Genomic DNA, 12,248 nt, shown 5'->3' with positions numbered 1-12,248 from the left:
GTTGAGGCTATTCAACTGGTATTGTCACACATGCACAGATCCAAGTTGTCTTTTGCTGAATAAGTGCTAATTTCTGCATGCGTCGTGTTCACTTACAGTAGCAGGAAGATTGCTTCATTCTCCCTCTTCAAAGCACTGTGGATTATACCATGCTTTCTCCCTGATAATGAACTATGGGCTTTGCTTTCCCAACCATGTTGGATGCTCTCGTCCAGTACCTCTATTAATAAATTGCAGCTTTACACCACCTCTCCCCAGTATCTCTGCAGGTTTCTGGGGTTCCTCAGTTCTTTCTGATAAATCCATGTGGCCTCAGCTTCTTTTGGGAAATGAGAGCTTCAACTTCTTTCTTTTTTTCTTGGAGAATGCTGTACTGTTATTTCTCTGGACATCTTCAAGTCATTTACCTTTTACCTCAGATTTAGTTTGTTTTGTATGCTGTGTAGTATCGTGTGTTCTTTTATGGTGAGTTGACAAAAAAATTCAGCTCTCAAAGCTGAGTAGAGATTTAAGCTACACATCAACACTGCCGGCACATGAAAGATGAAGTGGAGGTAATGGTGTTTCAATATTTCTGCAGGACACCACTTCCTACGTAGTAAAATTGCTATTAGATGATGTCTCCATCTGTTTTTTCCACTCCTCTTACAGAGAAGAGAAAAGATGGTACTCCTGTTGCATTTTCCAGAAGCGATGGCAAAGTGGCTGCACAGGGAAGACTTGCAGGGAGACAAAGGATGTTCCTTATGCCCTGAGGACCATGATATTTTATGGGAGGGAGAAGAGGAGGAGAAAAGAGGACTGGACAAGAGCCTAGTATTCGTTAACAAAGGAAGCTTTCAGAAACTGAATCCAGCAGTGTGGAAAGACATCAGAGGCCACCAGGCAATCTTAACTCTTGAGTTGAGTTTACTAATGAAAAATTTCCTCGTTTTCTTTGAACGTTTTTTGCGTACGCTTATAGTACAGACGTTTCACTATCTAGCTGGAGAATTGCGTAGATGAGTCTATCTGATGCGGTGGTCTTTCGCCCTCCTCTGCTGTTACTAGGTTAGGGTGGTGGTCATGTTTCGGAAGTGGAGTAACTGACAGAGTAACTGACAGAGTAACCAGGAACAGGTAGTCAAGCTATAGAGTTCTTCATTTCTTGATTTCTTTTTTCGTTGGTTACACTAACAAAAGGATGTGAAAGTTTCAGCCCACAGCCTGCAATTCCCCACTCTAAAAAGGCCAGTACATAACACTAATGCTCTTCACCCTGTTCTCCTGAGCACCTAGAGGTATCACTCATTAGTCTGTAGCTGTTTGGCTCCCTTTGCTACTGTGTCTATGTTACAGGCAGCAGCTTGCTACATTACCTGTGTAATAGATTTTGAGTTCAGCCTCCTGCCTTGCAAGGACAGGCTAGTCCTGCTGCTGTTAAACTCTCTGCAGCAATTCATATGCACAAAGCTGTTACGTACTCTGCCTGAGCTTAGTGTGCGGATAACCGTGTGGGTCAGTTTTGAAACTTCGTCATGGGATAGCCACAGAGTAATGTGCTTGTACGCTTCAGCTAGGGAGTCTTGTGGCCAGAAGAGCCCTCTCTTAGCCTGTGCCTTGTGTCTTGCTGTCCTGGGCTTCTTAAGAAATATATAAATGTATTGGAATACACAAAATGGATTGTGATTAGACCTTACTGGCTTTGTTTAAATGCTGATAGCAAACTGTCTTGCTTGGCTCTTGGCTTCTTTGGCAGTCCTTTTCATGAACAAGTTGAAGGTAAGCTAGTGTTATAGCAGACCTTGTCTCAAGTTTCGTCATGTCCTGGGTTAAGATTCGTAATTATGGCAAAAATGATGAAAACTGCTTTCTAGGTGATGCTGTATCATGATATCTAGATGCATTTCTGAAAACATGCTGTTGTATCCTTTGTATAAAGAAACTTTTTGCAGAGATGGAGACTTAATAACATCCATTTTGCTCTGCAAAAGCAAGAGAATAGGAAAGCATGGAGGTCATTTCCTTGTCTGACCTAAGAAAACTTAAAAGCAATCTTCTTAAAGCAGTAATTCCATTTTTATCCTTTAGAAAAGGAGGAGCATAGCTACCTTATCCCTAGCTTTCTTTTTTATATTTTGAAGTGATTTGGGAAACTTAAGTTTATATTATACTATAATCTCTCTTCTGGGATTTCTCACAAGGGTCTTACTTATTTCTTATGGATAAAACAGCCATCTGGTACTTTTCACTTCCAAAACAGGCAGCGAGAAAATAACTTCTGCACTTTTGTTTCGATGATCGGTTCTTGATCTAATTGACCTCACTGCTAAGTAAGGGGAGAGCTCCTTGCTGGTTTTAAATGTCTTTTGGAAAAGTTGTACTCCTGTTCAACTGGAAGTGGAATGCTTCAGTGACCTTAGTGGTTATCATTTATCTGCATACTTGTAGCTTACTATCTTTCGAAATATTACAAGACTGAGTGAAGGATGGAAAATTGTGAGCGAAAAACTACGTGTGAAATGTTGGTTATGTGTAGGTTTAGATGAGTATCCGTACTTAAAATGTGTTGTGTAAGACAGGTGTACCAAGCCTTTGTAAAAATGAAGTGTCAAAGTCTCTTGGAGGGGGAAAAAGTAACTTTTTCCCTGAAATGTTTCCCATGAATGTTCAGGTTATTTTAGCTTATACTTGGGGGACAAAATTATAGCAAGTACAACACTAATTTTGGTATTTCTGGTTAAATGCTTAACTACTGCCCAAACATTTCTCTTGTTTTTTTATACTTTTCTGACCTCCTTGTCATCCTGTGCATTCATACAAAGTAATAAAAATGTAATCATCTGGAACTGTACGGTCAGATGCTACAAGAACCTAGTTCTCGTATCTTACAGGAGAGTTTTTGTAAACTCTTCACAAAATCTAATCCCTTGGTCTTGCCTCTGCAATTTTTCTTTAGTGATGTGCAGTGATTTGGGAGTGAACGGCTTCAGTGCTCAGTTGAAACAGGCCATGTGGTGGTCCATTTTGCATATGATCTTTTGAATTCAGCAGGAATGCCGTATTTATCTTTTGAATAAGCCTAACCCATTGAGGGAAGATCTGTGTTTTGCCAGGGCTCTCTTAAATCAGTGGTTTTCAACCTTGAGTTGGCAAGAAGCAACTGTGGAAAAACAAGGCTATTGCCAATAGTTTAAATTGCGTGGGGTCTTTATGCTTTTCAGGAGCCCACAGTTTGAAAATTACTGCTCTAAATGATTTGTAGACAAGGGCTGTTTTTCCTTTCCAAAGTGGCTGTAGGTGTTAAGGAGTATGAGCTGATATTTAGTCATCTATTAGATTAGGATTGAATTTTATCTTTCCTTTCTCTTCTCATACCTAACTATTTAAAAGTGTATTTTATCCAAAACTGGATATCACAGAGGAGACTACCCCTGGAAAACTTCAACTTGAAAGCTGACTTCTGGAAAAAGGTTAGAATGGCGTTAAGTAGGTCTGTTTTAAGTGTTGCACTCCCTATACTCAGGGCTTCTGTATTTTCCCTACCAAGAACCTGGCTGTGAAGGCCAAACTCCTGCTACAGAGTTTGTGTTGGATCTAAAGGTTTCGTTAGCGCTCCTCCCCTACATGGTTGTGAAGGGAACTTCGAATACACGGGCTTGAGTGTGAACTGATACAGTCTCAATGCCATGCATTGGCAGATACCCTGAAACAACAGGTAAATTGCCTTTCTGGTCTAAAGAGGACATGGATTTATTTATTTTAGTGACTATAAAATGTTTCAAGTATGGAACAGACACAAAGCTGTTTGGTAATCCCTAGATGCACTGCTGTTCTGGGTATCAAAGCCCAAATAGTCTCCATCCTGACCACTCTTGCAGCTCACTCTGTTTTACTAGAACCATAGCTGAGGTCACAGACTGAGTGCGCTAACAGTACAAAATTGAATATAGAGTTCAGAGGTTACTCTGCTCAACAAGTTACTCAGTTTCAAATTAGATTAAAAATTGACTTCGTAAGTTAAAGATGTTGCGGAACTGTAGTCTAGTTTGCCATGGAGGCTGCACGCTTTGCCTGTAACAGACAGATTGGTTCTTGTTCCTAAATCATCTGTTTGCCTGTGACTAATCTTGAATTCGTATCTTCTTGCTGCTTGTACTTTGAACTGAATTTTGTGCTCCAAATAAGAACAGCAGATAGGGCTTTAAATTTTCTCAACGCCTCGTAGCCCAAGGACTGCTCCTGCCCCTAGGACAGGAAATACCTTATGCAGCTTTATGTATAATGGGAGATGGTGGAGGGGAAGGCATGTAGGAGAAGTCGATCACAGTTGCTTTGGTCTATACTTACAGGCATGTTGATGAACTTTAGCAGCTAAATGCACTTGTGATGACACTTCACAAACTTCAGAAAGTAAGCAGCTATTTTTGGAAGCTTTTTTTTTTCAGGACTAAAACTACTAAGCCTACTTTAAAAAAAAAAGTCTACGTAAAAACACTAGTTCCCAAGAAACCAGCACCTTCTGCTTATCATGCTCATGGGCATTTCAGCATTCTAACCCTAAATCCTGCTTGATGTTCTTTCCTGTCTGTCCTTCTAGTATCTGGAACTTGGAGGGCTTTCCATTGCTGTAAGGGAAGAGGAATAGTTCTTTCATATTCAGTTTGGGGGAAGAGACAGGCAATTCTCTGGTCTCATCTTTAAGGCAGATAGATCTTTGCTGTCAGCATGCCATGGTGCTGCCTAGGAGGGTTTTCATGATTTTGCCTGTAAGCAGCAGAGCGAGCTAGTTTAGAGCTGGTTTGTACTGGCACACTTGCAGGGTTAAGAGTGCTGAATTTATTGTGTAGTTTTGAGATTCTGTTGGTAGTGGCAAAACTTTCTTCAAAAAAAAAAAAAAAAATTAAAGAATTCTTGCCCTGAACACTGGTTTGCTGCCCCGTAGATTTGCCAGTGCAGCTATATTGGGATCTGTTTTTAAACTGGGTCCTAAAGTCAAGGTTTGATAATCCTTGGCTTTAGTAAGAGGTCCTAGGTTAGGCTGAGCAGGGTGCGTGGGACCTTAGCTGTGAGCAGGCCCGAACGAAAGCCATGGATGTGGGTATGTGGAGAAATCTGTACAAGTGGTGTCCTGTGGCTCTGAACTACAAACCGTCAATTCGCAGTGGCTCTGAAATGGCACTGGTGCCTGCTGGAGCAGCTTGTGGTTAGGTGTGACAAGCGAGGCTCTCCTGTGGACAAATTCCTGCTTTCTGTCAGCATGGCAGCCAGCGTGCAAATGGACTTCGGCTGTCAGTGCAATGACTAGTTCTCGCTCTCTGCTGTCAGGCCACAGCCAGTGTAGGGTTGAGGGCTAAAGCTGAATGAGTCAGATGGTCTTGGGAATATGATCCTTCGCTTCAGGTGGCCTCACAGAAGATCATAAGCTGACTGTCATTTTCAAAATGACACGGAAAATACTTGTCTACAGGCTTTCAATCTCCTTGGTAATGCATTCTTTTACTCAGGTGGCTCCTCCCTGTTAGTTCAGTCTGAGGTAGACAAGATAGAGCCAAATATGAGCTAAGGGATATCATAGCCTTGAAATATCCCAAGAGTCTTTCCTCTTGGAACCAGTGAAGGAAAAGGAGTATCTCTCTAAAACTAGGTCTCTTTTGAAAATCCAGATTTAGCGTAAATGAGGCTCAAACTTCACAGAGAATGCTTTTAGAAAAGGAAATGATAAACTTTAATAATTGTATAATTACTTGCGTTGTTTGAATCCACTGAAGGAATGTACAGGTGCATCTAAACCAAAGAATTAAAAAGTTTTTGTTGTTCTGCCTCTGGATTAAGTTGGCTGTGAGTGCCGTACTAACTGGTATAGTTAGTTTAGTTGAGAGATGTCACTGTGAAATCCAGAGACAAAAAAAGTGGAAGGAAACCAGAGCAATTGAATAAATTTTTCATAAAAATATAGCCTTAAACAGATGTTTCTAGTGGTGTGGTGGTTGGGGTTTTTTTTGTTTTGTTTTGGGTTTTTTTTGGGGTGTGGGGTTTTTTCTTCCTCCCCCCCCTCCCCTTTTTTTGATGGGGTGAGCGTGAGCATAACTAAGAGACCTGTCTGAAGGGAAATGATGGCTATTTAGTTTTAAAGTACTGGAACTACAGACTAAACTCTGATAGTCTTCCAAATACATCTTAAAGCATTTTTGGGAAATGGACAAAATAATTCCCACTCTAGGTGACAAACAGTTTCAGGTAAGTACCTGTCATCTTCTCATGAGAGAGAAAGAAGTATATTCTTTTGAAGTCTTTGCTTGTTAAAGTTCTAGAGTGAAACTTGGGGAATAGTGTTTGGGGAGAGACGAATGGGAGAAGGCAGGCAGGTTCTGTGGTTTGGGTGGGGTTTTTTTGTTTTTTAAGCTTAGAAAGCCAAATAGAAGTTACCTGGAAAAAGCTATTCTAAAAGCTTATTGTTTTCAGTTAATGAGTTAAGGGTTAGGAGAGCATATAGATTTGCCTGGATAAATTCACCAGAGAACCTTTCTTTTAAGGGATCAACATCAGAAAGTGGTCCTCAAGAATGGTTAATAGCACCACTATTGGCTTTTGAGCCATGAGGTTTTTTTTTCCCCAGAATAAAGTTAAACATGATGCTATCTATTTTTTTTAACCGTATTGCATCACAGTAATGTAAGCAAGTTTGTAGAGGGTCAGATTTCTGAAAAGGCATGAACTTATTTTCTGTGCAAAATCACTATTTTAGTGGAAAGTATTGAAATGTATTGATTATAGTTTATATATCCTAAACTTGATGTCTAGTGTGTGTAGAAGATGCTACAGGAAACATTCAGTAGACTTTTTTTTCCCTTTTAAATAAAGGAGAGGTTATGCTAGAGGAACTGTAATAAAGCATTTCACCCTGACTTTGAAGAAACCAGAAGTTTCTTCACCTACAGACCTTGCCAAACTGTGCGAATTTGCATTGCATTTATAGTAGGTACAGGTTTGGGCAGTAACTCTGATGGTAATTTCTGAGAAATGGTAATTTTACATCATTTAACCTAAATGAGCAGTATGGGAGGGTACAGTTGTTTAATGCTAGCCAATATAGAAGATCCTTCAGGAAAGGCCTTGGTTCCACCACAGGAAAATAGAATACACATCCAAGGGATGCATACCAGTGGAAGTGAATTTTCTTGTAAAAACACAATTCATGGTTACACAGTAGTTTTTAATCTAGTGTAGATAGATGATCAGAGAGAAGGGTGATCATACCACCCCCTTTGTGCTAGTGCCCTCACTTGTGTAGGTGCGTGGGGGTTGGATAGGGAACTGATCCCTGAACCATCTTGTCGTGTTACCATGCAAATGCAAGGTGAGTGAGCATCTGGGGGGGTGGGGAGGATGAGTGGGATCAGGTCTTTCAGTGGAGAGGTGGATTTATAATGGATTAAAGTGCCAGGTGATCAGTAATCATAGCAAAACATTGAACACATGCTGCAGAGTGGACTTCCCTGTCTACAGTAACCTTCAGTTTGCAGTAACCTGTCTTCTAGTAACTTGGGTTAAGCGAGTTGTGGAATTTTGAGTCGTCTTACTCTGCTTCTCGTAATTAACAATTTACACAGTATATTTTGCAGTCATACATTTTACATGCACATGCATTTTACTGCTGTTGAATTTTTTCCCCTCCTTTAAAGCACTTGAGTCAGGCAAGCCTCGTTCTGCTCTTGGTGCTGCCTTGCTAGTGAATGTGCCTCAAGCTGTGGTATGTCTTCAGTGAGTAGATAAAAATCTTCTATCCAATGTGTTTGTTCTTCATAAAATTAACAGAAAATTACTGAGAAAGTGATGCTGTAATGGAGATATTAGGATCATCACTAGTTGCTGTCAGCTAAAGGTGGTTTTCAGAGACCAAAACAGCTGAATCTACCTTTATATCCCCTAGTCGTGGTTCTCATAGGTATTTCTTGGTTCTGGTTCCTACAGCATAATGGTAGTCTTAATTCTTCTCCTTTTGGATTAGAGTCAGCACGCTTTTGAATGTTAGCCTAAAGGAGGGGTTTCTCTTTACTCATTTGGATGATCTGCATGTTTGGGCTTTAAGGAAATGACAACAATCCCGGCTAGGGTACCATACACCTTTAGGTTTATGATGCCAATTGGAGAGATGGGCTGGTGCTGAAGCAGCTTGTTTAGGGGCAGTGCTCTCCCAAATGGCAGAGGTAGTAGATTTCTAGCCATGGGAACCTCCTGAGGGTAGTCGGCCCCTCATTACACCAGACCACTGTGAAGCATTTCTGGTTTAGTTTGGTATCTTCCCCTTTCACCGAGAAACAATCCCTACCACAGAGGATATGTGGGTTGATCACAAGATGTATGACTTGAGCAGGTTTGGACTGGGGTTTCTATGTGGTCAGCTGGTCAGGATGTGTATTCATTATAGCCTACTGGTTTAGGGATTTTGTGTTTAGACAAGGTTGAAAGTTGTCGTAGGACTTGTTTCCAAATAGGAGTCACCAGGGCAAAAAAACAGAGCTAAGGGCAGTTCAGCACTTGTGCTGAATTCATCTGCTGAGATTTGTCAGCCAGCAACTCTGAGGGCTGACCAAGGAGCACAACAGAGCTATGTCAGACCAGCATGGTGTTCAGGAGAGAGAACTGGCATAAGAACCATTCCCAGACCACATCTATTCGCTCATTCAGCAGTAGATCCCTTTGCCTTCCATTGGAGCTTTGTGATCCGTGCGGTGCTCTCTCCTGCAGGAGCATGAATCTGGGCTGCTCCTGTACGTCTCGTCTGTTCTCAGCAGCACACTGTGCAAAAACCTATGCAGTGCATAGTATTGTTGACTCTAGCTCCTTTCTGTTGTAATAGGCCTTGATTCTCCAGCATCTTCACTGTAATACACATCTCCCATGTTTTTCGCTTACAAGGAGTCCAAGGCAGTTAGACATCTAACAAATTGGAGTAAGTGCATGCTCTGTTCTTGAACAGTCTCTTAAGCAGTAGCTACACTTCTAGTTCCTAAGCAGATGTACTCTGGGATTTGCTGGACATGCTTTTCATGATGGCATTGCTTAAGGCAACCCCTTGTGTGGCCAGTTACACTTTCCCCTTATTTGGAATTGGGATTCTGGGCTAGTTAAACCTTTGTCTTAACCCTGAACAGCCATTGTTATGCAAGGTGAACTTACAGAAGTTACTACTTTTTAAAAAAAAACAAAAAGGGGGGCGGGGGTGTGTGCACAAAATCACTTGTCCTGTCCCTTATGCAGTCTTATGAACTCGCATCAGTGTAACTGATGGAGTGCAGGGGTAGGAATGAGTGATGGAGCAGAGAAGGGAAGGCTGCAAAACCTGCTGTTACTGCTGAAAGGTATGCTCATGAGACTGTGCTTTGAATCCATAGGCTTGATTGCAGTTTGCTTCCACGAGTTTTGCCTCATGCTGGCACTGATCCTTCAAAAAGGGCAAAAAATTACATAGATACTTTGCCAATGTCCCCTGGTGCAAAAAAGCAAAGACTAATTTTTGTCATGTCCAAAGCCTCACATCTTCCTAAAATGCATTGAGCTCCTCAATGAGGTGATGTGGTTCTTTGTTCTATACTGGCCCTATAGTTTGAACTACTTTAAAATGGTACTACAATACCCTTAAAAGCTGCGTTTCATGTGCCTTTGGCTTGAGGGATGCCTGGGAATCTGTCATTTGAATCTCCTCTGAAATATGCAGGACTAACCAGTCTCTGCCAAAGATGAGGCAGCCTGGTAGGAACTGTTTCTTTGTTCTTGCCATCACACCAGAAGCAGAAGCTGTAGATGTTCATAAGATGACTTATTTCAGAAATCACATAGCTTAGCGGTTGTCAAGAGGAGGGAAAACCTTCAGTCTCCTGTTTTCATGTGATGATGATATGCATAAACTGAAGCACAAGCTTCCATGCTGGAGCTTGTCCTAAGATTCAGCAACATGACAGGCAGAAAGATGGCTTCTATTAAAAGGTTTTTTGTTTTTTTCATTTCCTTTTTGATCCGTGGACTGTCCTGAGTATAAAGCATCTACATGGTTGCCTCACTGAAGGCTTGTTACTGAGAGTAACAAACCCTGTAAAATTAGCCTATTCTGTTAATTTGGGGATGAAGCAGAATAAATGGTTCTTAGTTTGTGCCTGGAAGCCTTTCTGAAGAAAAAAAGCTTGACAATCCTTGAAGATGTATGCTGGTTACTTAAACTTCCGCATTTATATTTATGCGGCTGCTGGGGGAGGGGATCCTCTTGTAGCCTTTCTAGAGGTAGAGTCAGTTCTTTCCTCCTGTTGCCTTTGCCCTTAAAGCTGGATAGTGCAGACATGTACTGTGATGGATGAGTGGATGTAATTCTCAGGAAAGTAACTTTAAGGCAAAAGTAAAGGCTAAAGGGTTTTTATTCTTTTCTTTTTTTTTTTTTTTTTTGGTAGTTGAACTAGCTGTTTTGGTTTCTTTTCTCAAGGACCACATGAATAGATCTGAACAATACGAGTTTGAGTTGCACCTGTAAAAATGGATTCATTTTGTTAGCTTCCTCCTGTTCTGCACAAAGCCATGAGCAGCAGAAGTACTGGAAGAACCTGCTGCGTAGGCTTATGCTAACCGTATGTTAACTTTGCTTAAAAAAAATTAAACCCTACCTCCTGCAGAACTTGATTTGCCATTGAGAAGAGCTTTCCACTTGCTGGGAGTGAAGGCGAATTTTTCAGTCCCTGGCAATTGTGCAAGGAGATGGCTATTGTTACTGGCTCAAAGACTGTAGAAAGAACTTTAATTTCCCTCCTCTGTTTGATGCCTCTGCAACTCTAAACTGTTTTTCAATGCAAATATTCAGCTGACTGTCCACTGTTGCTGCTTCTAGGTTTCTTTCATATTACTTTTTCTTCCCCTATCCCCGTGTTTCCTCTACATTGAGTGTTTGAAGTTATTTTTCATGAGACATTTTTGTTTCCAAACTAATTTTATTTTCTCTCTAGGTCATTTGTGTATTTGTCTTCACTAATGTTTGCAACATCTCCGAACATAGTATCCTCTGTGAATTTAACTAACATGCTGTTTACCCTTTCTTCCAGATCCAGTTTCTGATCCTACTTCCACATTTGGGAGTATGCAAGGGACAAACACATCTCTTTGCGTAGCTTGACTGGATATCCCAAGACTAGGATGTTAGTATATCTAAACAATTTTTTGCATTAAAATGTTGCCAGTATCTTAATTGCACATAGATTATTATTTTTTGAAATGTAATTAGCATTATTGGCATTATGCATATTCAGAAGCCTGCTGGTAGAAACAGTTTTTCTGCAGTCTGACTAGTGCTTATTGGTGACTTTAAAATGGGTGCAGGAGTAGGAAGAATTTCAGGGTTGCTTTTTAAATGAGCCAGGCTTATTTAGTGTTATAGCTTTAGCACTCATTCTTAAAAATCTTGGCTCTTTTGTCTGATAAGATTAACTGTAGGTTAATCCAAGAACATATAAAATCTTTAGACTGTGTTCAAGATATTTGTGAAAGACCACTTCAGACTTCTGAATGCATGAATACAGGCCCGAGGACAGATTTTTAAATACTTGAAATAGTCAAATATCTATAGAAATACTTGCATCAAATAAGTGTTAACAAAAAAATAAAATTGTATACTGAAGTTTTTTGAATCCCTGCATTGCAGATCACATTATTCTGGTACTTGTAAGGAACCAGTTGTCTGGAAGAGTAAACCCTATGCTAAACTATTTTTGCACATTTGATAATGCAGCTTCTATAAAAATGTGTTTTGTGTTTGTGTAGTTATTGCAAAATGAGATATTGCATGTTTTCTGTTATGTAAGCTATTGTCTGGCAGTAATTAGCAGTTCAAAGATAAAGAAGTCAGCATTAAACTAACGTGCTATTTTTAAAAATGTATTTTTGACTCGGCCACCTCTTGGAGTCTCTCATGTATTCAACTACTACTCTGTTTAATTGAATTACTTATTGAAACACTACTATAAGCAACTATTTAAATTACTGAAGTGAATTTGATGCTGAATGCAATGTTCAATGTGTAGCTGTGGATTTTGCAGGTTCCTCTGCAGTCTTAGTTTTCCAGTGTGCTTCCGTTCTTTTCCCCTTGTAAATGAAAGGAACCTTTTCTTCATGTGGTTTGAATTTCTTTTTGTTAAAACTGTTGCTGATCTTCTTGGCTAACATTTTAAAGTAACTGGTTATAGTTTCTCTGCTTGTATTTTCATTTGTACTGTCCAGCTCTGTACACG

General features: G+C 40.3%; 1 protein-coding gene across 4 annotated transcripts in view; it reads left to right on the top strand.

Moving 5' to 3' along the window:
* LOC142084321 (ligand-dependent corepressor) overlaps positions 1-12,248 on the top strand; it is a 54,248-nt gene that overhangs the window by 6,845 nt on the left and 35,155 nt on the right. Inside the window, exon 2 of one of the 4 annotated variants that reach the window (XM_075154849.1) lies at positions 652-902. The exons of 2 other annotated variants lie outside the window; for them this stretch is intronic. In XM_075154849.1, the coding sequence (XP_075010950.1) occupies positions 652-902 (251 nt within the window). Of the gene's footprint in view, positions 1-651; positions 903-11,066; positions 11,160-12,248 lie in introns of all 4 variants that reach the window. One more of the 4 variants, XM_075154852.1, reaches the window with a different exon arrangement.

This window comes from Calonectris borealis, chromosome 7, assembly GCF_964195595.1.
Source record: "Calonectris borealis chromosome 7, bCalBor7.hap1.2, whole genome shotgun sequence".
Taxonomy (NCBI): Eukaryota; Metazoa; Chordata; class Aves; order Procellariiformes; family Procellariidae; genus Calonectris; species Calonectris borealis.
This window is presented reverse-complemented; position numbering and strand designations above follow the sequence as displayed.